The sequence below is a fragment of the Saccopteryx leptura genome, chromosome 13, assembly GCF_036850995.1.
Source record: "Saccopteryx leptura isolate mSacLep1 chromosome 13, mSacLep1_pri_phased_curated, whole genome shotgun sequence".
NCBI lineage: Eukaryota > Metazoa > Chordata > Mammalia > Chiroptera > Emballonuridae > Saccopteryx > Saccopteryx leptura.
In genome coordinates this window covers 42113003-42140091 of record NC_089515.1, presented here as the reverse complement: position 1 = coordinate 42140091, position 27089 = coordinate 42113003, and the positions used below count along the sequence as shown (strand labels likewise).

General features: G+C 56.4%; 1 protein-coding gene and 1 non-coding gene across 8 annotated transcripts in view; one reads left to right on the top strand and one right to left on the bottom strand.

The window, feature by feature from the left end:
• ARNT2 (aryl hydrocarbon receptor nuclear translocator 2) overlaps positions 1–22786 on the top strand; it is a 107956-nt gene extending 85170 nt beyond the window's left edge. For 2 of the 7 annotated variants that reach the window (XM_066355528.1, XM_066355527.1), the window contains exons 12-19: positions 3186–3337; positions 6621–6693; positions 7462–7585; positions 10815–10914; positions 13083–13221; positions 13664–13829; positions 18412–18574; positions 20113–22786. In XM_066355528.1, the coding sequence (XP_066211625.1) occupies positions 3186–3337; positions 6621–6693; positions 7462–7585; positions 10815–10914; positions 13083–13221; positions 13664–13829; positions 18412–18574; positions 20113–20419 (1224 nt within the window). In that variant the 3' untranslated portion in view covers positions 20420–22786. Of the gene's footprint in view, positions 1–3185; positions 3338–6620; positions 6694–7461; positions 7586–10814; positions 10915–13082; positions 13222–13663; positions 13830–18411; positions 18579–20112 lie in introns of all 7 variants that reach the window. The other 5 variants (XM_066355530.1, XM_066355532.1, XM_066355531.1 and 2 more) reach the window with 5 other exon arrangements.
• TRNAT-GGU (transfer RNA threonine (anticodon GGU)) lies at positions 1317–1392 on the bottom strand. The gene has a single exon. It is a non-coding gene; the product is annotated as a tRNA-Thr (tRNA).
• Positions 22787–27089: the final 4303 nt, after the last annotated feature.

Sequence of the window (27089 nt, the reverse complement as noted above, 5' to 3'; positions counted from 1 at the left end):
AGCGGAAGCCCCCTCTCTCCCCTGGCTGCATCATGGTCGTCGTCATTATTAGCCGCTGTTCACTGAGCACCCACTATGTGTCAGGCACCATGTGTCCTTCTGCATAAACTTTCCTGAATCTTCTGAGGACCTGTTACTTCCTGAGCCCAGGTCAGCTGTGATGAGAGAGACGGCAGGTTCCTCAGGGGGCCACGGTGTTGCGCTTTGGCCCCAGGAAGAAAAGAACTGGCAGTGTGGCAAGAAAAGAAGTCAGTGAATTACTTTTTAAGAGGGAGTAAGAGTTGGTCATTCACCTGAGGAACAAGTCCTTGACACTGGGCTTTACAGCAAGAACTATTACAAGGACCCCTCCAGCAGCCTGGCTCTCCTGCTGAAGGCCTGGTTATGTCTGCGTGGGGGGACCTAGCCCTCCTACTCCCTTCCACGTGCGTGGGTCCAGCTCACCCCTGTCCTGCCCTGCGTGCTCTCTCCTTCCCGAGCACCCCGACACCTGTCTTTCTCCACACATCAGACTCCTTGTCACCTCTCCTCTTCTGCCCGTGTCTCCGAGCTGTGACGCCCTCGGCCTCTGCCCTTGATGAGCTTCTCTGCTTTTTTCCCGGTCTTCTCTCTGTCGGTGGTTTTATCCCCTTGACGACACCAGCCCAGACTGCCCCTCGAGGTGCTCACCTGCACGTATCCAGGCCCCTCGCCTGCACCCGTGCCGGAGTGACCCGGAACCTTCAAACACAGAACCCGGGTCTCCTCTCACAGCCCATCTCCCGGCACCCACCCTCCTGGTTGCACAGGCAGGAGCCGAGAGGCCTCTGCTCTCCCCCCGAGCCCGGTCCCCACATCCAGCCTGGCAAGTCCCGTCACACCCCCAGAAGCCACCTGTCACCATCCCCGTCTCCTTCCCTCATTCCCACCGACTGTGACCAGGCCGCCCCATCTGTCATCTTGTTGCCCCCCTGCTTTCACTCCTGCCCTGGTCCAAGCGGTCAGAAATACAGCCCAGGTTTTTTTTGTTTGTTTGTTTTGTTTTTGTTTTTGTTTTTGTTTTCTGAAGCTAGAAACGGGGAGAGACGGACAGACTCCCGCATGCGCCTGACCGGGATCCACCCGGCACGCCCACCAGGGGGCGATGCTCTGCCCCTCCGGGGTGTCGCTCTGCCGCGACCAGAGCCACTCTAGCGCCTGGGGCAGAGGCCAAGGAGCCATCCCCAGCACCCGGGCCATCTTTGCTCCAATGGAGCCTCGGCTGCGGGAGGGGAAGAGAGAGACAGAGAGAAAGGAGAGGGGGAGGGGTGGAGAAGCAGATGGGCGCTTCTCCTGTGTGCCCTGGCCGGGAATCGAACCCGGGACTTCCGCACACCAGGCCGACGCTCTACCACTGAGCCAACCGGCCAGGGCAGGCCCAGGTTTTGTCACTTTACCCGGAACCTGCCGCTGGCTTTTCCATGGCTGCTGCTCAGCCTGACCTTCGCCCTGTGCGTCTCTTCCTCATTTGTTCACTATACGCACGTCACCTTGTCTTGACCAGGGGGCTCCATTTTTGTAGGAATGTAGACACGAGATGCTGACAGGGGTGCACCCCGTCCCTTAGTCCCTGCGCAGTCCTCACCTTCACCTAGTGTGTGTCATCTCCCCCTTTCACGGTGGACACCAGGACTCAGAGAGGTTCAGTCACCTGCCCCAAGTCACAGATAAAAGAGCTACGGCTGGAGCTTGCCTCCTTCCGAGCTTCCGCCCTCTTCCCACATCCTGCACAGGCCTCCCAGTCCGACAGGCAGCACAGAGGCAGAACCTGGTTGGTTTTGAAAAAAAAAAGGAACGAAGGTAACATCCGGTTCCTCCTGGCCTCCAGCGTTGGTAACTCCCGCTTTGTGAGCGGCCGGCCCATTTCTCGGGGTGGGGGCGGGAGGCAGACGCCAAGTAGAAGCTCCTGAGAGCCAGGCGGAGCCTCTCAGGACCAGCGTGCAGCGCCAAGCGGCCACGGGGCCACCCTGGAGCGCGCTGGCCGGGGCCCCTGCAGTGTTCCGGGCTCCGGCTACGCCACGGGCGGCAGCAGGGTGGGCACAACTGTTGATAAAGGGAAGTGGCTTGTTTTTGCAAAGCGCAGAGGGAGCTGCTGCGTCAGCTCTGGACTTAAAAGCCCTGAATGGCCCAGATCAAGGGTGGGAGGAGTCTGAGTTTGGCAGTGACAGCTTGCTCACCGGGCACCGGAAATCTGAGTCCCGGATTCCCTCTGTGCGTCACGGTTTACCTAGAAGCAGACCTAAGAGTGGGGCCCAGTGAGAGTGACAGCAGGTTCCCTCCCACCCCTGTGCAGTCGAGTGCCTCCCGCCACCACGGTGATGGAGAGCACGCTGTCTTCATGGACAGCATGTGAGGCTGGGCTTGGGCCTGGCCTTGTGGTCTCGGGTCTCAGCATCACACCTGCACCGAGCACCAGCTGGGTCCTGAGGCCTGGGCTGGGATAGTGCACAGCCTCGCAGGTGCAGTCCGATCCCCGTGCCACCTCCAGACGTTCGCTCAGACCGCCTCCCGCCAGGAGAGCCCTCCCACACAGCTTCCTGTGACAGCACCTTACCCCACCGCAGCGTGCACCCAGACCCCACCTCCCCCCAGGGGCCCCTCTGGGTCCCAGGAGCAGCCTGTCTCCCAGCTTCGAGCATTTTCATGACTCGTTTATACAAGCTAAGAACTCTGGATGTGAAACAGTCGTTGACTTGGTTTCTCACACCGCCGTGTGGGCAGAAGGACCCCCACGCAGTGCCGTGTGTCAGCGGAGAGACAGACGGAGCGGTTCCTGTAGCTGGGGTGCCTGCACCCCCTCGCTCTCTCTTCACCTCTCACCGCCTTCTGCTGCAGCGCTCGGCCCCGCCCCCTGCCGGCCTTTGCAGTGACTGCCCGGCCCCGCCCCCGCCCCCCGCCGGCCTTTGCAGTGACTGCCCGGTCCCGCCCCCCGCCGGCCTTTGCAGTGACTGCCCGGCCCCGCCCCCTGCCGGCCTTTGCAGTGACTGCCCGGTCCCGCCCCCCGCCGGCCTTTGCAGTGACTGCCTGGTCCCGCCCCCCGCCGGCCTTTGCAGTGACTGCCCGGCCCCGCCCCCTGCCGGCCTTTGCAGTGACTGCCCCGCTGGCCCTGCCTTTGGTCTGGCGCTGTCCCTCCTCCCGCTGACCTCTGTCTCCGAATGTCCCCACAGGTGGTGAAGCTGAAGGGCCAGGTGCTGTCGGTCATGTACCGGTTCCGCACGAAGAACCGGGAGTGGCTGCTCATTCGCACCAGCAGCTTCACCTTCCAGAACCCCTACTCGGACGAGATAGAGTACGTCATCTGCACCAACACCAATGTCAAGTACGTGCCCCGCCCCCGCGGCGAGCTCCACCTGCAGCTGGAACCCTGAGCAGGACCCTGGGACTGTGCTCCCCACATTGCTTCCCTCTTATCCCCTCCTCGTGGCCCTCCCGATCTGTAGACCCCAGACCGAATGAAGATCCTTCAGTGTAGTGGGTTCAGGGTGCCCGTTCTCGGTTGGGCTGCGCCGGGCAGAGGAGGGAGCAGCTCTGGGGCCTGGGGGCAGACACCCTGGGGACACATGGGCGCTCCACTGCCCAGTTGTTGACACGTTCTCCCACGGTCTCTGCTGCTTCCCCTCGGTGGCCAACACGCAGACCCGGGCTCAGTCTCGACCCCCACTTTTATCTGTGGAGGGGTGGGCCGCCCTTGTAGGACTGCTGGGGCGATGAACTGAGGTCCAGCTCCTAGCTACGGGCAGGTCACCCCTCCTCTGTGCATCTGCTCTTGGGGAAATGCAGGCCCAAGAAACAGCACAGACAAAGCTACAGTGATGCCCAAGTGCACAGAGCATGTGGACCTGTGCCCAGGGTGCTGGGGGCGCAGCCTGCAGGGGCCTGGGAACTGTGCTGCCCCCATCGTGGTCGCTGGCACCGCCGTGTCCCGTTTTCCCAGATTCAACACTGAACCTCTTCCCACCCACCACCTGCCCCTCCTCGTCCACTGGCAGTGTCCCCGTGACTGGGGCCTTCAGGCAGTCACCCTGCCTCCTGGCTGCCATGTCCCAGCCCCTGAGTGGCAGAACTCCCCTCTGGCCCCACGAACAGCGTCCTTCCTGCGCAGCACCACCCTCTGTGACTTGTCTGGGCCTGGCGAGGTTCCTCGGAGGACAAGTGACACTGGGTTTCAGTCCCAGCTCCCTGATGGACAAGTCCCCTTCCCTTTCCTGTGACCTGAAGGGAACAGAGCCTCGCCCTCACCTGCTGCAGGCTGACAATGCGTGGGAAGCCACTTTGCCACCCTCCATAGCTGCTGGCGGTGTCACAGTCGTCCCTCACAGGCTGCCCCAGGCCCTTTGGGCCCTAGAACTACACTGCCCGCTTTCTTCCAGCTCTGGGCAGGCCCTGTGCTCTTCAGGGCGCTGAGAAGCGGCCCCACCGAGGACTACTTCCTGTTCATGGGAGTGTCCGTCCCGGTCCCCTCCTCCCTTCCTTCAGCATGGCTCCTTGCCGGGAAGCCGCTCCCTCTGGGGCCTCGGGGTGCTCACTGACCTGTGTGGCCAGGTGTGGGGTGGGGGCCTCAGGAAGGAGGCTGTGGTGAGGAAGGAAGTGCCAGTGGGCTACTGGGCACTGTACAGGTCACGGTGTGTCACCAGGCTCGTGCCGCCTGTCACAGCCCCTCACTGGCCACACCAGCTGCCCATGCTTGAGCCAAGCACATGGCCAAGCCCACAGCCACACATTCAGAGCCATGGACACTGTTCGAGAACCTTTCCCCTTTGAGGCCGGCATTTTGACTGGTTGTTGGTGAGAGCCACCTCCTCCCGCTGTCCTGTGTCTTCTCTCCCATTCACCCGTCTGCCTCGCTCCTCCCTTCCATGTCTGTGCGCCTGCAGCCTGCTGGGTGCCTGCTGGGGGAGAGGCGTCCAGAGTGTTGTGGGGACAGCTGGTGCCCTGTTCTCAAACCCAAGCCCTCTGGTCACTGAGGCCGCTCCTGAAAGATGGGAGATGTTCGCTGTGGACAGCAGAGGGCAGTGACGTTCATGAATGCGAACAGTCCGGCCCTTTCATGGTCAGTCGTGACTAACTTCCACCAGCAGTGGGCACCTTGTCATGGAAAGTCGCAGGAAGAAATCCAGGCCCCCTGCACTCGCTCATCGGAATGAAACTCCCTGGAGAAGGAGAGTGTTGGATGGTTGGCGCTGGTGGGAAGCTGCTGAAATTAAGGCCTCTTCATCCCGGTGTGACTTCAGGGCTCCCCGCCTTCCATTTTGCCCCCATTGAGCCTACCCAGGTGGCCCAGTCTCTGAAACACCCAAGCTGCTACCTGTCCCTGAGCAAAGCAACTCCAGACCCCTGACAGGCAGCAGAGCCCTTGCCCGGGGCACACAGACGGCGCTCAGTCAGATGGCTGTCACTAGCCGCTCGGCTGACCTTACTGCGCCCCCAGATGTGACTGCAGCTCTGCCGGATGCCCCCCGCACAGCTGCCGGCTCAGCCTCGGCTGACCTTACTGCGCCCCCAGATGTGACTGCAGCTCTGCCGGATGCCCCCCGCACAGCTGCCGGCTCAGCCTCGGCTGACCTTACTGCGCCCCCGGATGTGACTGCAGCTCTGTCGGATGCCCCCCGCACAGCTGCCGGCTCACTGACTCAGGCCCGGTAAAGACCTCCAAGCATCTGCCCAGCATCCTGACCTGGTGTGCAGAGGCCGCCCGGACCAGAAGCCAGGCTAGACACACCTGGTTTGTTACTATTAGCTCCTGTCCCCGGCTTGTTGGGGGGCAGCCCTTGGCTGTGGCAAGAGCCCGGTTCTCACACGTGTGGCATCGGTCAGCTTTCTCTGTGGAATCTGCAAGCACACCAAGGTTTATTTCTATTCTGTTGCCATTAAATGTCCAAGAAACCCTCAGGCCTCCTCCCAGGACAGGATGGCCACGGGTCAGCACTTGTTGACATGTGCTCGTCACCAACACAGCGACCGAGAGCTGTGGGGACAGAGACGCTGGTGTCCAGACGCGGGGCAAGGGCAGCATCCTGGGGTTTGCGGCCAAGGTCATGACTTGTTTCGTTCGTCCCAGTCGAAGGAGCTCAGTCTGGTGGAGGAGTCCCAAGAAGATGAGAGCAGACTCCCTCCCGGTGGCTCTGGCCCTTCCTGTGCCTTCCTGCATGTCAGAGGCACCGCGCAGTGTTAATGTGGGTGGCAGTCACCACAGTGGAGCTCAGTGTAGGGGTCAGAAGAGCTTCGACCAGTTAGCTGTTTATAGGTAAATATTTGCTCAGTGTTCAGCCCAATTGTTCTAATTCTGCCTTACGGTTGTTTCTTTAAGTGTCTTACTACCCTGAATAAAATGAAGTCATAAATCAAAGCTTATTTGCTAGTATCGGCGGCCTAAACTTACAGTTCAGGGCTTGGAATCTGCATTTGGGGAGCATTTTAATTATATATACGTGTATATATATATATATATATATGATAAAATATGAGTGGCATATATATATATATGATAAAATAAGTAAAAATCGCAAGCACCATAGATACCCGTTTGTTGTCACCCACCTGCCTTGAGGACGGGAGGTTCTGGTTTCGCCCTGCCTGGTGACTGGTGACTTCTTGTTCCACAGGCAGCTCCAACAGCAGCAGGCCGAGCTGGAAGTGCATCAGAGAGACGGGCTGTCCTCATACGACTTATCGCAGGTGAGTTTCTGGAACTGTCTCCAGCCCGGAGCACTAAATCCAACCCTCAGCTTGAGCCCCTCAGCCCAGCAGGTGCTATTGCTCCGTTGGCCCACACAGTGTCGAGACTGGGGTCTCCTGGGGGACCTGTCACTCTTCCATGCAGAGCTGAGCCATGGAGGGTATTAGTGTGTGAACCCCGGTATAGAGCAGTGTCTGGGCCACGGTCAGGGCTGAGAGTGCCTCGGGCTAAGGAGGACCTCCAGGCTGTGCGCCCACGCCAGTGCAAGCAGACAGGGCAACTAAGTCGTGTCGGTTTCCCAGTCGTTTCTCCTGCCTCTTGTCTGGGTCCTCGCTGCCTGCCTGCCGGGTCTCCCCATCTCACCTGCACTGTATCCATCGTCCCATCTCCCCAGCCCCCACCCGTCTCTCCTCTCTTCCTCTTCCCGCTGCTGCAGGCCGCACAGAGAAATCGCCATGTGTGGGCGTCTGGCCTTTCTCCTAAATTAAACTTGATGTTCACTTTTCCCAATATTTAGAGTACGTTGATTATTTTTATTTGTCTTAAGTCACCGGTGTGGCCCCATTGTCCTATCTGTGACCTCTAGTTCACACCCACCCCGTCTGTTCTTGGCTTTCATGTATAGAGAGCCCCCCTCCTCCCCACACGGTCAGCCTGCAAGGCTAGCGGTTCCAGAGGGAGGGACCCGGTGACAGAGTCGGGGCAGCTGCCAGCCCGTGGTCAGACCCTCACGCGTGGGACGCTGTTGTGTGTTCATGTGCAAACAGGTTCCAGTCCCTAACCTGCCAGCTGGTGTGCACGAAGCCGGGAAGTCTGTGGAAAAGGCAGATACAATCTTTTCCCAGGAGAGGGACCCCCGGTTTGCTGAGATGTTTGCAGGAATCGGTGCATGTAAGTGTCCAGATGGCACCGGGGTTGTGCCCGTGGGATTCACCGTCGCTGTCCTGGCCCTCTGGAATCAGCCACCCGTGGGGACAGGGTGGGGACAGGGCTCTAGTCAGTGAGGGGCCAGTGACTGCTGCAGGGTGGGGCTCGGGTGGGTGCTGTCTGCCTGCCTTCCTCTTCCTCACCTGTCACCTGGGCCTCTGGCATCTTGTCTTGAGGTATCAGCAGTTTTGGAATAAACAAGCTCTACTGATCCAGGGACACTTTGATTTCATTAAGCTGAAGGCTTGTCCCTGTTTAAAAAATATATATCTCAACTCCTAACATAGAGAAGACCACATTTTAAAATAAAAATATGCATTAAAAAGAAAAGAAATTATCTACTATCCCACCACCTGGATATAATTTTTAAAAGTATGTCTTTTCTCTTTTTTTAGTAATACTTTTTACATATGAAATCCAGCTCACATGATTGAGTAGCTTGCTTTTTTATCACATGACAATTTATTATGAGCTTATTTCCAGATCATTAAACAATGTAAATTGGTGGTAGTGCTTGTGTGGACCAGAGGTCGCCGGTTCCCTCTGGACCTCTGTGGAGGTCAGCAGGGCTGTCTCCCCATGCGGTACCGCTGTGGAGACAGGCGCAGTTCTCAGTGAGGGTGCCCGTGGAACCCTATGAGGAGCAACATAGAAAACTTGGAAATGTCACTGTCGGTTCCAAAGCTCAGAAGGAAGGTGCCATTTTCATGTGGTCACAGCATTTCTGCAAGATACAGTGTGGTCAGGGTCAGCCAAAGTTAGAGAGAACAGCAGGCTCATCCCAAGGGAAATGCTGTCAGTTGGAAGGGAACCTCAGAAATGCCCTGTGAGGATGAACACACTGGGACAGTGTGGGCCGAGGGGAGGACAGAGAGCCCAGTGGTTGGAAGAGAGCAGGTCATCCTCATGCAGCACGTGTGAGGAAGGTGGCAGCAGTTGCAGCGTGGCTGAGGGCCAGATGCAGACATGGAGGGAGACGCAGGGGGCTGCTGCTCACGGAGGGCCGTGGGTGCCAACGCCACACGGTGCCCAGCAGCCACATCAGACACACCTGTCACCAGGTCTCCTGCTGTTGGTCTCCCCCGACCATCCAGATGTGCTGTCTGCCTGCATCAGCATTTCCTCGACTTGTGTAGGGAAATGCAGCTTCACCTAGCGAGAGGAAAAGCCTTAGTTTCTGAGACACCACAGCATCTCTGGGAAATCCATTTAAAAATGTAATGGTGGCCCTGGCCAGTTGGCTCAGTGGTAGAGTGTCGGCCTGGAGTGCAGGAATCCCAGGTTCAATTCCTGGCCAGGGCACACAGGAGAAGCGCCCATCTGCTTCTCCACCCCTCCCCCTCTCCCTCTCCTTCCTCTCTGTCTCTCTCTTCCCCTCCTGCAGCCGAGGCTCCATTGGAGCAAAGATGGCCTGGGCGCTGAGGATGGCTCTGTGGCCTCTGCCTCAGGCGCTAGAATGGCTCTGAATGCAACAGAGCAACGCTCCAGAGGGGCAGAGCATCGCCCCCTGGTGGGCATGCCAGGTGGATCCCGGTCGGGCGCATGCAGGAGTCTGTCGTCTGTCTGACTGCCTCCCTGTTTCCAGCTTTGGAAAAATGCAAAATAAAAATGTAATGGTGTACAAACACAGACACCTTCCCCTAATGATCATAAAATGGGGGAGGGGGGATCGAGAGACAAGAAAAATAAAAGGGGAAGAAAGAATGTGATCCAAACATCTTCTAGCAACCAGGCTGGACGACAGAAAGACGTTCTTGGGTACGCACCATCCGCTTGTACCAGCGTGAGAAACACGACTTGCATTGTGAAATGAATCAACTATGAAAGGCAAGAACAGAAGTGATAGATTAGAAAGCAGTAATTTTAAATGAAGCTACGAACACCTGAAGTCAATGTGAAAATTGTTAGAGATACAACAGATATAAAAAAATAAAAACCAGAAGCAAATCATCTCAGCAAAGATCCAGACGGAGTTTGAGCTCGGGGTAATAAACTGAAATTTTTCATCAGTATACACTGTTTTCTCTCTTGACACGTTTATAGAGAAACCCCAACCCGTGTGTTTAAACATAACCACTGACAGAAAAAAGAAAAGTAGTCTTAATTCCAAAATACTTCTAAGAAAAGACAAGGAGCTTGTTAGCAAATTGCAAAATAGAAGAAAAACTGAGATAGCAGGACAATATATCTATCAACAGTGATAAAAGAAACCGATGTTCAAGGACTCCTGATTGATAATTCCTGGCCCTGGCCCGTGGCTCAGTGGATAGACTGTCAGCCTGGCATGTGGATGTCCTGGGTTCCATTCCCAGTCAGGACACACAGAAAAAGCAACCATCTGCTTCCCCCGCCTTCTTCTTCCCCTTCTCTCTCTCTCTTCTCCTCCCATATCCAGTGGCTCGATTGGTTTGGGCATGGCCCTGGGTGCTGAGGGTAGCTCCATTGGAACACATTAGCCTCAGGTCCTAACAATAGCTCAGCACTCGAGCATCGGCCTCAGAAGGGATTGCCAGGTCGGGGTACATGCAGGAATCTGCCTTACTATCCCCTCCTAACACACACACACACACACACACACACTCTCTCTCTCTCTCTCTCTCTCTTTCCTGTATAGTAAACCTGCCAATGTGATATGCAGGAATCTGCCTTACTATCCCCCCCTAACACACACACACACACACACACACACACACACACACACACACACACACACACACTCCTGTATAGTAAACCTGCCAATGTGATAGAACCAAAACAAAGTGAAGTGAAATCAAAATAATAAAGATATAAAAGCTTTATTTTTACATATCCTTAGCCACCCCCTGGTGGGAGGGGTTCAAACCCAGAGTCAAGCATCAGAGCCCATTGTTCTAACCACTGTTCTGCTTCCTTGCACACAGAGGCTTCCCACGGGGTTGGAAGAATTTGGTAAAATAGTGTCTGAGGAAGAAATTTATTAGTTCTTTTCGTCTTCTTGACTCTTGAAAGGGTCTGCCTTCTGGTGGCTAGTACACTCGCCCAAGAGGTGGGGGCAGCCTGATGCTCTCAGGTGCAGGGAAGGCCCTAGAGATGAGCTGCCCTGCCCAGTGCCCTCCGGTGGGAGCCTACCCCCTCTGCCCGCACTCGGGGTGGCCTGCCCGTGGTCTGTAGGGCAGGGAGCCCTTCAATGTGAGCCTTGGTCTGCTTTTTCCAGCGGAGAAGAAGATGATGAGCTCGGCCTCTGCAGCAGGAACCCAGCAGATGTACTCCCAGGGAAGCCCATTCCCCGCCGGACACTCGGGCAAGGCCTTCAGGTATGTGCTGGGAGGGGCGGAGGGGCGGAGGGAGCCCCTCCCCGGGAAGCCCCGGTCCTGGCCGGGCTCTCTAACTGCGGGGCGTGGTTACTGTCTGCAGGCCCTGGGCCAGCTGAGGCTCCGGTGGCTCTGGTGGCTCTAGTTCTGCCTTGCACCCTCAACGGGTTGCCATAGACACGAGGTGTCAGTTACCCTCTCGGATGTGAAAGGCACCAGCCACCGTATTCTGAAGCTGCGTCTGCCAAGGACAGGGGACTCCGTTGGCCTCCGTCCAGGACCTGGATGGGACAGAGCTGCTGACACCTGACAAGGGAGCAGGAAGGGCCCTGTCCCCTGGTTCCCGAGGCCATGGCCTCGTCCCAGGAGGAGAGGACGACGCGGCCCATCATGCCTGGGGTCTCGGCCTGAAGGGCCGTTCCGGTACAGGCAGGCTCTCACCCTTCCCCGGGTGTGGTTCCTGGCCTCCAAGATCTCTTCAGGTCACTGAGGAAGCCCTGGCGACACCCCCGGAGGCAAAGCCTGGCTCCAGGACCCACTGGGGAAACAGGAGCATGAACTGGGGAGGTCGCAGAAGGCTGACATAGTCCAGGAGACGGGTGACGGGAGGCTTCAGGTCTGGGAGAAACAGCCTGAGACTGCGGGGCCTTGAATTCTGTGCTGAGGAGTTTGGATGTTATCGCTGCCAAGCCTAGCTGAGCGGTTGTCATAGAGACAGAAGAGTGGGGTGGGTTGTGGGGCAGGCACAGAGAAGTTACGGCTGGCTGTGTGGGGAAGGAGTCGGGGGCAGGCACAGAGAAGTTACGGCTGGCGGTGTGGGGAAGGAGTCGGGGGTTCACCGGCTCCTGTACGGAGCATGGCGTAGGAAACGATCCTAGTCTATGACCTGAATGATGGATGGAGGGATGGATGGAGGGAAGGATGGAGGGATGGAGGGATGGAGGGATGCCTGTGAGACCTTAAGCTTAGTGGAACGGATAGAATTCCCTGTATATCTGAGGGCCTGAGCCGGTTTGGGGGGGGGTGCGAATGAAGGCAGAGGTCCCTCCAGTGCACGTCCCCACATGTCTTCACCCAGTTCTCCTTGGTCCCGGTGTCCTTGGCCGTGCACAGCTGTGTGCATCAGGGCAGGCGGCCAGAGCCCAGAGCCCCCTGGATGCTGGGCACAGGGTTCTGCCCGCAGCCTAAAGAAAGCCCTGCCTGCCACGTAAGGCCCCTTTCTCAGGGCCAGCAAGGCTGTATGGCTATCATCAGTCACTGCTGGGAGGGCACAGAGGCTGCAGGGTAGGGCCGTCCCCCCACTGAGGGCCATGATCAGAAAGGCTCTGAGGTCAGACTCTCATGGAGAAGGACAGAGAGAGGAGCCTGACGTTACGTGAGGAACTGATTTTAGGTGATGTCGTGACGTTTTCAATCCTCCCTATTTTAATATCTGCAGCACAGACAAAACATTACAATTCAGTTTGTAAAACTGTGCCCAATCCTCTCTGTGGTCAATAACCAGACTTTCTTCAAACCCAGCTGAGGAGCCACCTGCACCAGTACCTTCTGTGACGGGCTCCCACTTGGCCCGCCCAGCTGTCCCCGGGATACAATAAGCTTGTTAAAGATGGGGTGCTGGCCTGAAACAACCTGGAGGCCTTCCCCCACCCCACCCCCTCTTTGACGAGCTTGCTGTGTACTGGGCACCGCTGGGGAGCAGGTCAGGAAGGACGTGCCTGGTGCGCAGACTCTGCGCGCCCAGAGGCAGGACAGCGGGCAGGGAGGGCGCCTGCGGGAGGACGCGCAGAGCGCGCCGTGCGCACACCGTGGGCGCCTAACAAAGACGCACGGATTCAACCGGAGGTGAACAGAGGGAGGCAGAGAGGTGGCCAGCACTGTGCTTAGGACTAGCTGGCCCAGCAGGCTTCCATTCACAGGCTTGTCTTTCTGCTTCAAGTGAACAAACGGACAGCCCACAACCTATTTCCTAAATCCTTAAGCCCTGCCAGCGCCCCAAAGGAACGAGCTGACCAGAGCACAACGGAGGGAGCCGGTGCTGGGACTGGTTTTTATTCGAAGAGGCTTCTCTGTTCCTGGGTGTCGTCTGTGTGGGGCGGGGGAGGAAGGAGATCCAGGCAGGGTGTGTGCAGGTGGGGTGTCTCCAGACAAACGCATTTTCTTGTCCTCAGCTCTTCGGTGGTTCATGTGCCCGGAGTGAATGATATCCAGTCGTCCTCTTCGACGGGCCAGAACATGTCCCAAATCTCCCGGCAGCTCAACCAGAGCCAGGTGGCGTGGACAGGGAGTCGGCCCCCCTTCCCGGGACAGGTATGGGGCTTCGTCAGGGTACCGCCACGGCTGCCAGGTGGGCAGAGCACCTGCACACAGTGTCTTCGGGTCCTGGCTCTGAGTGGGAGCAGACTGTCCTGAGCACAGCTGGGTGCGCAGGAGCACAAGCCGAAGGAGCTCTTAGTGTTTGAGGTGCCGAGGCCCCATACCGGAAGCCAGAGGACTCAGATCACTGGAGTCCTGGGGGTGATTCTGACCCACCCCAGAGATCCAGGGTTCACGTCCTGCTATCTTGGGCCCATACAATTGGCCTGCTTCCAGGCCTTGCACCCAGAAAGCCAGGAGGGTCACAGGGGTCCTGTCAGTCCAGAGCAGGCACGGCCATGGCTACCACACCTGTAGGTGGTGGTGACCAACCCGGGGTGCAGGGCGGGGGACCTGCCAGTGATGCGCCCATCTCTTCACTTTGTCCTGATTGTAGCAAATGCCCTCTCAGTCCAGCAAAGCGCAGTCGTCCCCCTTTGGGATCGGAACGAGCCACACCTACCCAGCCGACCCCTCCTCCTACAGCCCGCTGTCCAGCCCGGCCACCTCCTCGCCCAGCGGGAACGCCTACTCCAGTCTGGCCAACAGGACTCCAGGGTTCGGTAGGTGGGAAATGCAGGCACAACCTGAGTTTGGGGGGCCGAGCCCCACGCTTCAAGAATCCTGGCACTGGGTCTTCAGGTTTCTAACTCCTCTTCTTTCGGGCCCAGAGGAGGCCAGCGGTTGCCTAAGCGACTGGGCGCTCAGACCTGGGCTTTGTGGATCAGTGGCTGCTGCTACCAGGGTCAAGGCCCGAGGGTTCTCTTCCTCCGCACTGATGTCATTTGAGTGCTGCTTTAACCCTTTGTGGCCCTTGGCAAAGGCTTTCGGGATCTCCGAGTCAGAAACCCTATAGTCTTGTTTCAAAAAGCTAGAAAGCCACCTGACCAGGCGGTGGCGCAGTGGATAGAGCGTCGGACTGGGATGTGAAGGACCCAGGTTCAAGACTCCGAGGTCTCCAGTTGGAGCGCGGGCTCATCTGGTTTGAGCAAAAAGCTCACCAGCTGGACCCAAGGTCTTCTGGCTAGAGCAAGGGGTTACTCGGTTTGCTGTAGCCCCACGGTCAAGGCACATATGAGAAAGCAATCAATGAACAACTAAGGTGTTGCAACGAAAAACTAATGATTGATGCTTCTCATCTCTCTCTCTACTCTCTCTGTCTCTGTTAAAAAAAAAAAAAAAAAAAAAAAAGCTAGAGAGCCGTTACAGGGACGGCCAGCTGTGCGAGTAGTAAACACTGTAGAGTTCTCTCTCCTTTTTATATTAAAAGAGGGATGGGTCCTGTCCCCCGTAAGCACATCTTTCCTAGCTCTGTAAAGGAAACCTCAGGCTATGAAGGGTTAAGGAGCCACCGTCTGGTGTGTGTCCCTTGCCATCACTCACTCCTCCGCTCACTCTTTTTGTTTCATGAGCCCCCTGAGCAGGTCTGGTGCCACCTTCTCCCAGTGCCAACACCAGGGGACATCCAAGAGGGCATTACCTCAGAGGGCATTACCTAGGGAGTGTGAAGCTGAGCCCAGACACCCGAGCTTCCGCTTCAGCCGCCCGTCAGCCACAAGAACGCTGCTGTGCAGAGTCCCAGCCCACCCGTGGAGTGGCCGCTGTGCCCTCCCCCACCCCAGGCAGCATTCTGTCCCTTCAGCCCGGGGTCCTGAGGCCCAGCATTTCCTGACCCCTGTCCGTCCCTCCGAAGGACTCAGCTATCCCTCCAGCATTGACCCTGTCCACTCGGAGTGGGTTCCCGTGTTCAGCATTTGGAAGCCCTTGCTGTGTAACTCAGCGAAGCCGACTCGAGCAGCTCAGAGTGGCAGCTACGCCCTTTCAGTCCTGGGTCTAAGTTTCCAATCCAGTGACTGAGCAGGACAGGCATGTCCACTGCCTCAATCACATTCGCAGTTCCGTTTAATCCGCATGTGATACAGGGCACCGAGGTCACAACAGATAAAACACACTCTGAAGATGAGTGTCCTCTACAGAGTTCGGGAAACGCAGCCGCAACCCCGCGGCATCTCCTGGAAAGAGCCGTGTCCGTCCCAGCCTGCCCCGCCTGGCCTAGCAGGTTTATCCTGGAAGATTGAAAGCATTTGGCATTACAAAAACATCCAAAGATTCTTTTGATGACAAAATAAGATGAATAACTAGAGGCAGGGAGACAGGCAGGGTCAGCCCGGTGAGGAGACGCCCGAAATGTTTGCACACCCCACCGTGCTGCTCTCATCCCCCACCGCGGCCCCGACACTCCGCCCTGAGCACTCCCGCCAGCAAGTCCCAGGGAAATACAGAGCTTCCTGCCCCTGCGAGTTGGGGATGAAAAGATGAGGTCTTAGCCAGAAACTGGGACCTGCATGACCCTTGATGGAAGCATGGTTCTCGGCTGAGGAGTACAGGAGTGCCCCTCGAGGGGCTCCCTGTCGGGGAGGAGCTGCCCTGTGGGCTCTCTGCTGGCTTTACCCAGCAGGCTGCTCAGCCTCCGCTCTGTAGACATTTTGATTAAGATCATTCTTTGTTGTAGGCCTGTGGATCTTCTAGGGCAGAGATCCCCAAACTTTTTACACAGGGGGCCAGTTCACTGTCCCTTAGACCGTTGGAGGGCTGGACTATAAAAAAATCTATGAACAAATTCCTATGCACACTGCACATATCTTATTTTAAAGTAAAAAAACAAAATGGGAACAAATACAATATTTAAAATAAAGAACAAGTAAATTTAAATCAACAAACTGACCGGTATTTCAATGGGAACTATGGGTCTGCTTTTGGCTAATGAGATGGTCAGTGTGCTCCTCTCACTGACTGCCAGTGAAAGAGGTAGCCCTTCCGGAAGTGCGGCGGGGGCCGGATAAATGGCCTCAGGGGGCCGCATGAGGCCTGCGGGCTGAAGTTTGGGGACCCCTGTTCTAAGGTATTAAGCAGTGTCCCTGGCCTCTACCTGCTAACACCCCTCTTGACATCACCAATGTCTCTGGGGAACAAAGTCACCCCTGGTTGAGAACCACTGAGCTAAACCCAACTTGATCAATTTTCAAATAATTTGAATCTCACAGAGTGTTCGTTAGCAAGAGTGAAATGACAGCATCGAGCGCCAATACGAAGGTGTTTTTTAAAAGAATGATGTCATCTGCTTGCCTCCACAAGCTAGGAGCCCACAGGCTCTTCAGATTTCTGACGTTTGGGTCAGTCGGCCACCCAGTTGCTGCAGATGGTGGCAGCCTGTCCCATGATCTGTCTGGACCTCAGGGCTGGCGGTGGCCCGCACATCCGGCCAGGGTGGTAGCAGCCCTTGTCTTGGGAACCCAGAGCCAAAGCAACACGGCGCGGCTGGAGCCCAGCTCATGGTTGTGGCCACCCTCAAGGTCCTGGGAAAACTGGGCAACACAGGGATGTCGGTGACCACCAGGGCTTTTTCCAGAGGAGGCCTGTGGGTGTATCTTGGAGGGTGAGCCACGTGCACCCCCTGTTCAGTGGAGGTCAGACCAGGCCGAGGTTTCAGCTGAGGCCCCTCAGTGCTGTCTCCAGAGAGATTCTGTTGTGATGATTACTCAGGGTTTAGTCAGAGAGGTTACTAATGCAGGTCAGAGAGAAAAGTAGTTCAGTAGCAGGGGACGAAAGGAGGGCTTTCCCCTGCAGCTCCCCGTCACGTGGCCAGTGAACTCACCCCACAGGTCACCGTCACTGGATGTGACTTTCTGGAGGGAGGTAATGCTGCCTGGTCCTCCCACCCCATGTGCTCTCCTTAGACACTGTCTTCATGGTTCCGATTGCCACTCCAGTCCACTGTGTCCCCAGCTCCCTGCTCCGTGTCAGGTACACCGTCAGTATTCAGTGGAAATGCTGTTTATCAAATGAATGCCCCCAGGCTTCTGTGCCCAAAGCATCTAGGTTCCAGCCCTGGCTCTCGGCGTTAGAAGCTAAATGCCTTGGTCAAATATCTCAACATCTTTGAGCCCAAGTTTCTTCATTTGAAAAATGTGGACAGTGGACCTATTTGAGTCAGAGTGAAGAGGAGATGAAATAATGTGCAAACAGCACCCAGCATGATGCCCACACATAGGCTCAAAAATGCCAAGTCCTTCCTCCTCAACTAGTTAGTTCATCATCCAGTTAATGGACTGTTTCCTATTGCATACATGTAACAAGAGCAGTTTCCTTCCCAGACTTTTAAGAAACTTTATTCGACAATCTTGAATCTGTAATTAATAGACTCTCAAGTGTCCCCCCTGATAGAAATAGAGGGCTAATCTCTAATCTTCACCCCCTGTCCCCACTGTCCCTGAGGAAGATGAGAGAATGTGTGTTTGTGTCATATACCAGCCTGGGACGGGGTCAGAGTAGGAACTTGGGAAATATTTGCCAAGCGAGCTCAGGAGCCAAGCAGTTCACAGGTTGCCCCCATCTCGTCTGCCGATAAAAGGCAGGGCCTACCCCCAGTCCCTGCGTTGAGCGCGTGTGAAGGAACACAGCCACACGTGAGAACCAGGGGCACCTGAAGAGGGTGGAGAAGGCTGTGAGGCCACGATCAGAGGTCCTGGGAGTCAGCAGAGCAGGGTCAAGACAGGGCAGTCAGGATGCTGACGCCCAGGAGAGGCCGGGTCTTCCGGGTGGGGCTGGGCTGGGAGCGACAGCAGAGGGGGCTGAGGAGCAGGAAGTGCTGCACGTATAGTGGCTTTCCCAGTCTGATGGCAGAGGGAGGCAGAGGTAGACTTGGGGCTCAAGGGAGTGCATACGCGTGCTGGGGCTGCCGCGGCCACGTTCATGGCTGGCTGGGGCTGCCAGCTCTGCTTCCCGCAGCCCCGGAGGCTGGAGTCGAGATGGAGATGTCGGCAGGGTAGGTTTCTCCTGAGGCCTCTCTCCTTGGCAGGTGGAAGGTTGTTCTCTCTGTGTGTCTTCTCACAGTCGTCCCTCTGCGTCTCGGTCCTAACCTCTTCTCTGGAGGACACTAGTCCTATTGGCTTAGAGCTCACCCTCGTGCCTCATTTTAACTTAATCATGTCTTTGAAAGCCTTGACTCCAAATACAGTTACATGACGAGGTCCTGGGGGTGAGGGCTTCACCATGTGAATTTTGGGGACACGATCCAAGCCCCAGCAGGAAGGAGGGGCTGAGGGAGTTCCTCTATGATGGTGTCCTGTCCCTCGGATCTTTCAGCTGAAAGTGGACAAAGTAGCGGGCAGTTCCAAGGGCGGCCCTCGGAAGTCTGGTCACAGTGGCAAAGCCAGCACCACGGTCAGCAGAGCGGTGAGCAGCACGCACACCAGCAGCCCGGTCAGACTGAAGTGTTCCAGGTAAATCCAGCGACCACCGCCTTCTCGTAGGTACCCGCGCCTTCTCTCTGCTTCCTTTCCCCCCAGGTCACTGCCGCCTTGGTGATTGTGAGTTCTGGGCTGAGTCGTGGCCCTGACGAGAGGGTCCAGGGGTGGAAGTGAAGGCTCAGGTTCTTCCCGGCCAAGTGCAGGGTGTTGCCTGCTGTTTGAGGACACCTGGGCGCCTTGCAGCCTCCATTGTTTGAGACGTCCCTGGCCCATCCGTGGTGTCAGGCGGGCCAGACCTACCTGTGTACCTGCAGTGGGCACGGCCAGCCGCCTACAGAGCAAGACTCGGCCCCCGTGGGGTTTCCTTGGCTCCATATTCAGCCTGAAAAGTTCCCACTGGGGCAAGGCTCCAGATGGGGGCCTGAGCCCACTGCCTGCCACCAGCCCACTGCTTGGTTCCTCTCACCGGTCTGCTTGAGGAGAAGCGCCTCCTACCAAGAGCCTGCATGCCCCTGCCATGTCTAGGGGCTCAGGCCTGCCCTGCAAAGCCAGGAGGGGGCAGGAGGCACATGGTAGGAGGGTGTGAGACAGCCAGGATTGTCCCCGTCTCAAGGCCCAGCTGTCCGTTAACCCCACCCTCATCCCAAGTTCCTCCTCCCGGGTCAGGCAGCATCTTCGCAGACAGAGGTCTAGGACCCGGACGTCAGGCCGGTCTCCAAAGGGCAGAAGCCTTTTAACTATGCAGTGCTTCACCCAGCCCAGCCCGGCAGCCCTGCCCCACAGTGATCACCCCCTTTCCCTCCTGGGGAGCTCAGCCTTGCTCGTTCTTAACGCCTTCCAGCAGCTGGACAGGGTGGAATTCCCTCCCCTGGCTCTCGTGGTCACGATGCTAAAGAGAATTCTTGGTCCAGTAAGTTTGTGAAACACTAGTTAGTCACTCAGTTTCTTGACTGCAGGACTTAGCAGAGCCTTCATTATACTAATGAGCACTGAGTATTTTCAGGAGGAGGTTAGAGTGTGCCCTGTTTCCCAAATTTATTTTGTCTATAGAATTCTTTTCTCACAGAGTATCTCAGGGGCTGAGAAATCAACAGAATGTGCTTTGGGAAGTTTGCCAGAAGGGGTTAGAACCTAGCCACTCCCATTTTCTGGATGGGTAGTCGGAGGCCCAGAGAACTTGAAGGACTTGTTAGGAGGGAAGTCTAACCACGTGGGGCTCTGGCCCTGCCCTCTGCATGCTAGTTCCAATGGTCACAAAGGCCGCCTCTGCCCCGCCCTGCACTGCCTTCCTTCTGCATTTCTGTCATCAGCTGTGTTTATTTGCTTGGAGCCAGGCTGGGTCCCCTCCCCCATGGGGCTCATGTGCACCCTCTGTCCTGGTTTGGCCCTAAACAGACAAAGGTCATGCCTTAAAGTGGCATTTACCTGTGGGAACGACAGCTCCCAGGGTCTCAGACAGTGTGAGGACCCCCGCAGAGCATCCCCGGGGGCTGCGGGCATTCCTGGGCTGCCCCCACTGGAGACGTGGCTGTGAGGGTGAGTGGGGCACGCGTGCAGGTGCCCGACTCCCCTGCGGCTTCCGGTCTCTCTCCTGCAGGACATGCTGCCTATGCCTGGAGACCCGACCCAGGGGACGGGCAACTATAACATTGAAGACTTCGCCGACCTGGGCATGTTCCCGCCATTTTCTGAGTAGCCACGGGCAGAGCGAGGCTTCCACTGCGCAGTGCCACCCAGGCTGTGATGGGGATGCCCACGTGAGTGAGGCCGACTCTCGCCCCGCTTGCCCTGCCGCAGGACCCCCCAGCAGGAGGCACCTCGCCCCCCCTGTGCCGCCAGACACGGCATCCCTCGGCTCTACCCCGCAGCCGCGGCTGACCGGCCGCTGCCTGGAGCCGTGGTAGACACCAGGCGTCAGGTGTATTTATTGTGCTGTGTCTGTGTGTCCTTGGAGGTGAGGCTACTGGGTCCTTAGAGTCTGGTTGTGCATAATCTTGTCATAGACAGTCTTCACTTACATAAAGCTTGCTTACAGCCCCGCGTGCCTAGCGCCCCCACCCTGGGCTGCCCAGGACGTGGGACCAGTTTCTTGCCTTTGTCTCCTGTGGTGGGTGGGGCTTGGGTGCCCGAGACAGGCGAGTGGGAGGCACAGCCTACGTCCTGCGGGCTGGAGCTGAGGTGCATGGAGACGCAGGTGGACGTGGGTCCCCTGCCCCCAGCTCACCGAGCCTGTGCCTCTTGTGCAGTGTGACGTGTACTTTGTGCAGTGTGGCGTGAGTCCCTTGTCCTCGTGGCTGTGTTGTGCCCATGTCTGTTGTGTGTGAACAGAGTGAGTGTCTCGTGTCCAGGGTGTGTCGTGAGTGACCCCCAGTGAGCAGCCGCAACCCGGACGGCGGGAGGGAAGCGTGGCCCAGGGTCGGGGCGCCTGGCTGGGGGACTGAGGCTTCTCCTCCTCGTTCCATTGGAGAGAATCGACCTCATGCAGCCCAGAGCCTGCAGGAGGCATGCCTGGGGTCTCGGAGGCCCTTGTACAGAGAGAGGTCGGAAAGAGAGGGGGGATGCCTAGGCCTCTTGTCTTCTGCCATCAGGTGGCTCCCCAGGATCATCCTCAGGGTGGGGGTGCGTTTGCTCAGTGCCTGGAGATAGTTGTGGGGAGCCCCGTGCCAGCCTGTCTGTCCCCTAGGGCTGTGGGCCCAGTTTGCTTGGGGAGCACCACCTGTAAGGTCCAACACTGTGCGGTGGGATGCCCTTGGTCGGCAGCAGTTCTGTGGCATCCTGGTTCCTAGGCTCAAAATGAACACCAGCCTCAGTTTCCAGGGTGGCCTTCATCCTTCGTAAACAGGGCTGAGGGTCCTGGCGTAGGTCCGGGTGATGCCGTATCCCCTCAGGAGCCTCTGGCTTCAGGGTGAGTGAAAGGTGACAAACAGCGCTCACCCTGACAGTGCCAGACCCAGAGAGGCTTCCCGTGTGGTCCCCGGGGCCACCTCTGCCCCACCGCCTCACCCTGACAGTGCCAGACCCAGAGGGGCTTCCCGTGCGGTGCCCCGGGCCACCTCTGCCCCACCGCCTCACCCTGACAGTGCCAGACCCAGAGGGGCTTCCCGTGCGGCCCCCGGGGCCACCTCTGCCCCACCGCCCACAGTGGGCCCCGACAGTGGACATCATTTCCTGAAAAGGCACAAAAACAGCTTTTGGATCAAAGAATGATTTCTCAGTAAAATGGAAACAGACTGAGGCCTTTAGCCTGTGAGTTTGGAAGTTTGGGGGCTTTTGGGTTTATTTTTCCTTCTGGTTTTTAGCGGGATCTTGGGGGTTTTCTGAGGTGGCTCACAGGTGAGCTGCTGTTTCCCGTGTCTGTGCTGGGCAGAGAAGGCCTTGCTCCCTGGGACCTTTCATCTCCTCGCACTTAAACTCAACCCAGTAGGTTGCAGACAACTCAACTCTTGCTTCTGAGCGGCGAGGATTTGTGGGTGACTGAAAGCCAGGTGTCTTTCTTTGTGGCCATAAGGAGGCTCTGTGTCCCCAGGTTAGAACCCCTGACAACATAAGAGGTCCTGCTCACTGTGACCGATGATGGATGAGGCCCTGGGAAGTGGGTGATGTCAGCACTCGGACCGGGACATGACAGTGGGTTCTTGCCCGCCTGCTTTCTAGCTGTGAGGTCCTGTCCCGTTAGCAGTTAGCAAGGCCAAGCCAGACACACCTAACAGCTGTAAGGCAGTAGAAATGCTCTTTGTTTTACCAGAAAATGTGGGTTTGGTCATTAGGTTGCTATGTCCTGACTGGCCGGGGGTCTTCCCCTCCCCTTCCCTCCACCGTCTCCTGTGTGCGAAGGAGCCGGCTGGTTCCACTTCCTCCACTGCCCGGGACTGGGGGCAACGTGAAGAGCCCCACCTCCGCCCTGCCTTGGTGCAGGCCCCTTGTACATGTGCCTGGGGCTCATGGCTAGAGCTGGTTTTGTGGTCAAGCAACTGGTCAAAGCCCCTGGGGCACGGACTGTAATGGTGGCTGGAACAGGACAACTGCTTCTTATAACAATCTCGTTTTCTTTCTGAGACGAGAGATTTCACCGACGAGCTTCAGTGGACGGTTTAAGCACTTAATCATCTCTCTGCTAATTCTTCTTCTCCTGGATGTGAACTGTGCCGTGGATCAATAATTATTTTTATTTCCTGAATGTTTTCGATGACTAATGGTTATTAAGTCGGTCGTGTATATGTGTAACTAATGTAATGGCCTTTTAAAATTTCATTGCAGTAAAAATGACTTTGCTCTGAACAATGAGTGGCCCAGGCCAACTTTGTGATTGAACAGTCTGTTCGTGGACTATACCCTTGGAGTTTGGGATAGATCTTGTAGAGGAAAAAAATGGAGGGTCAGCCCAGCAGGCCCCTGGGAGCCACACAGTTGAAAGTGTGGAGATAGGCCCTGGCCGGTTGGCTCAGTGGTAGAGCATTGACCCAGCGTGTGGATGTCCCAGGTTCGATTTCTGGTCAAGGCACACAGGAGAGGTGACCATCTGCTCTCCACCCTTCCCCTTCCCCCTTCTCTCTCTTTCTCTCTCTTCATCTCCTGCAGCCATGGCTTGATTGATTCGAGTGCATCTGCCCCAGTTGCTAAGGATGGCTCTGAGGAACCTCCACCTCAGGTGCTAAAAATAGCTCGGTTGTGAGCATGGCCCCAGATGGGCAGAGCATCGGTTCCAGACGGAGGTTGCTGGGTGGATCCTGGTCGGGGTACATGCAGGAGTCTTTTGATCTCCCCTCCTCTCACTTGGGGGTGGGGGCAAAGAAAGTGTGGAGATAGAGAACCAGACCTGTAGGGCCGGCAACGGCAGAGACCCTGGAAATGCACACACATTCGGAAAGGAGGTGGATGTTTGGTGCTGGGGGCAAAGAATACAGGAGAAAAGCAACTATGTCCTGTCTTACAGGATATGCAGAATACAATATACAAAAAAAAAAAAAAAATTCCATGGAGATGGAAACAGCTGAATGTTAAAAAGCCATATCTATAAAACATTTAGGGGAAGAAAAAAACACCTTAGAAAATAAAATCAAGTTAGAGGAGGACTTCTTAAGTGAGGCCCAAAGACCATAAATGCTTAAATAAAATAGCCATACATTCCGAATCACTTAAAAAAGAATTCAGCTAAAAGAAATGGAAAAGACAACCAATAAAGTGGCAGGAAATATTTGCAATTTAGATCCCCCAACAAAGTGGTATTCAGAGAGTGATCAGACTATACGGTGCATTCATAAAAATCAATGAGAACAATACGACTCACTAGATAAAAGTGACCAAGGGATTTGAATTGTTGATTGACAGAAGCTCCAGTGGTATGAGGTGGTCGGAAGAGACTAGACCTCACTACTAATTGAAGCAGGATAACTGTGTCACTCGGATATCCTGTCTGGTGACACAGCCATGACTGCGGATGTGGGGACACGGGGCCTTCTCCTGCTGACGGATGTGGACAGTTGCTCTGCAGAGCGCTAGACAAGATCCCAGAACGTCAAGGATGGACAAGCCCTGTGACTCAGTGGTCCCTGCTCAGAGAGCCCTTCCTAGAGAGCTTTCTGCACGTGCAAAATCCAGGTAAGGGGAGGGACGTGTGCTGTTTGTAATACAGTACCCCCCCTGATCCGCAGGGGCTACCTTCCAGGACCCCCAGTGGATGCCTGAAACTGCAAACCCAGATAGTTCGGAACCCTATAGATAGTTGGTTTCTTCTTATACATACTTTGTTTCTTCCTACACAAAGTATATGTGGGCACCATTGAGACCACACTAAATGCCTTTCTGCATTCACGCCTTTGCTCACTCTGGGCCTCCACCGGGCTGCCCGCTGCCCACTCCCACTCCCACTCCAGGCCGATTTCCACCGGTTCCCTAAGCCTCCTCACACAGGGGATCTCCCTCTTTTCCCCTCCATTGCCATGGGAGCCTCCGAGGATGTGTGTTTTCCGCCTCAGTTCCTGAGATTCACAGGCTGTCGTCTTGCTTCCTCCCTGGTCTGGGAGCGACCTGCAGGAAAGCACACGTTTGACCACATTTTAACCCTCACGGTGCCTGACATTTGTTGCTCAGTAAATATTTGCTGAACATAATCAAAAAGAGAAGCAAATGCTATCACTGAGGATATTTATTCCAAAGAGCGAATGGGTCACTGGTTCCATCAGCCGTTCCTCAGTAGTAAGTTTTTCCAAGGAGATGGGAGCCAGCTGAGCTGGGTTGGAAAATGTGTCCAGGACATCGAGTTTCCCAGGCTGCTGTAACAAATCACTACAAATGGCGTGGCTTAAGTCACAAATGGCGTGGCTTAAGTCATTTATGCTGTTGCAGTTCTGAAGGGCAGATATCCAAAACCCATCTCACGGGGCGAAAACCAAGGTGTCGGCAAGCTGGTTCCTCCAGGGGGCCCGGGGGTGGGGTGGGGGGAGAGTCCTGCCCTGGCCTTTTCCGTGTCTGGAGGCCGCCTGCGTCCTGGGCTCCTTACCCCTCCTCACATCCCGTCTGAAGCTACCAGTAATTCCGATCTTCCTGCCTCCCTTTTGTAGGACTTTGTGATTCCATCGGGCCCATTGAGGTAATCCAGGATAACCTCCTATCTCAGGACCCTGAGCTCCAATCACATTTGCAAAGGGCCTTTTGCCGTGTAAGGGGAACAGTCACGGGTTCTGGGGTTCACAGGTGGACACCCTTGGAGGCCAAGGTTCAACTCCCACACCGGCCAAGAGGACTATGGTCTAGTCCAGTCGGAAGGGCTGTGCTTATGAGAAGCCAGCGCCGTTACAGTGGGATCCGTCTCAGTGTCCTCGTCACAGGCTCGTGGCGTGCGGGCAGACCCCGGAAGGGTAGGAGTGTTGCACATAAGCCTGTAATATGTTCTCTGGTCCGCATCCTTGATCTCCTGTGTTTTCTCCTGTGTGAAAGGGGACCAGGTGTCCATGCTCTGAGGATGCAGGGAGCAGAGGCTATGGGGATCTGCGTCCTGCCTCCCATGTGCATCCTCCCTCTGCAACCCTAGGGTTTAAAACATCCTTGTCTGTACCCTGGCTCGTTGGCTCAGTGGTAGGGCATTGGCCCGGCGTGTGGATGTCCCAGGTTTGATTCCCGGTCAGGGCACACAGGAGAAGCAATCATCTGCTTCTCCCTTCTCCCTCCCCCTTCTCTCTCTCTCTTCCTCTCCTGAAGCCGTGGCTTGATTGGTTCAAGTGCCTTGATTGGCCCGGGCACTGAGGATGGCTCCATGGAGCCTCTGCCTCAGGCACTAAAAATAGCTCAGTTGTCAGCATGGCCCAAGATGGGCAGAGCATTGACCCCAGATAGGGGTTGCTGGGTGGATCCCGGTCCAGGGGCATGCAGGGGTCTCTCTATCTCCCCTCCTCTCACTGGGAAAAGAAGAAAACAAACAAACAAAACATATCCTCCTCTTTCACCTCCAACAGCCACGAGTGCTGAACTTGCCTGTGTTTGAGTGGGCATTGTGGTGGATACATTCTTCCTCCCCGGCAGACTCTAATGGGGACCCTTGAATTCTAAATGCAACCCATTTCACTCTGATGTTCACTTCAGTTCAAGCTGCCCAGTTGCCCTGCCATCTAGGGCAGGGGGCTCCAAGACATACACACACACACATACACACAGAGACACACACACAAACACCTGTACTACAAGCATCCCATCTAGGGCAGGGGGCTCCAAGACACACACACACACACATACACAGAGAGACACACACACAAACACCTTTACTGCCAGCATCCCCCCAGGATACTCGGGCTGCCTACACGACTTCCCACTGCGTTAGCGACATCGAGTGACCTCACATGAGGGCGTGACCCCTGGTGGATGGTGGGGGCTGTGGGGAGAGCAGAGGAGCAGTCCTTACTGAGCTGCTGACTCAGACTCGTCCCTCAGCTCATCCCAACATGAGGGCTCATGAGGGCGTTTTAAAAATGCACATCTGACGGGCTCGTGTCTCTTCCTTGGAGCTTCATGGTCCCCACAGTAGACTCTGTGCTCTTCCGCATGGTTTTAACACCTTCCTGCACGGCCTCAGCTCCATCTCTAGCGCCCGTCCTCGCTCCTGTCCTTACTCGGCGATGCCTGCGGGCACTGCCGTTTCTGAGCTTCATGCTTTTGCCCATGTGGCACCTCTGCTTCTGACGCCCACCCCTTGACTAATGACCCTTCAAAACCCCACATGGGCAGGACCCCTCTGGGGAGCCTTCTCTGGTCCCAGCCTGGGCGAGCAGTTCCTGCTCCTTGCTCCACAAGCTGTGGCTGCCGCTGTGCGAGGAAACAGCCACGGGCATATCTCACGGGGCAGTGACTGTGTCTCACTCACCCCTGAATCTCCAAAGCCTCCCCCGGTGCTCCTCACCCCATAGGAGACCTGTATGGAAATGAAGTCCGGACATCTGCACCCCAGCAGATGCTCTCCCGTGCTTTCCTAACGGTGGGCTCAGCTCCTCAGTGTCGAGAGCAACCCGTCAACCCCACTGCCTGTAAAAATCTCCCTGGGTGGCAGCCTAACTGAGCCAGCCAGTCCTGAACTTCAGAAACTCC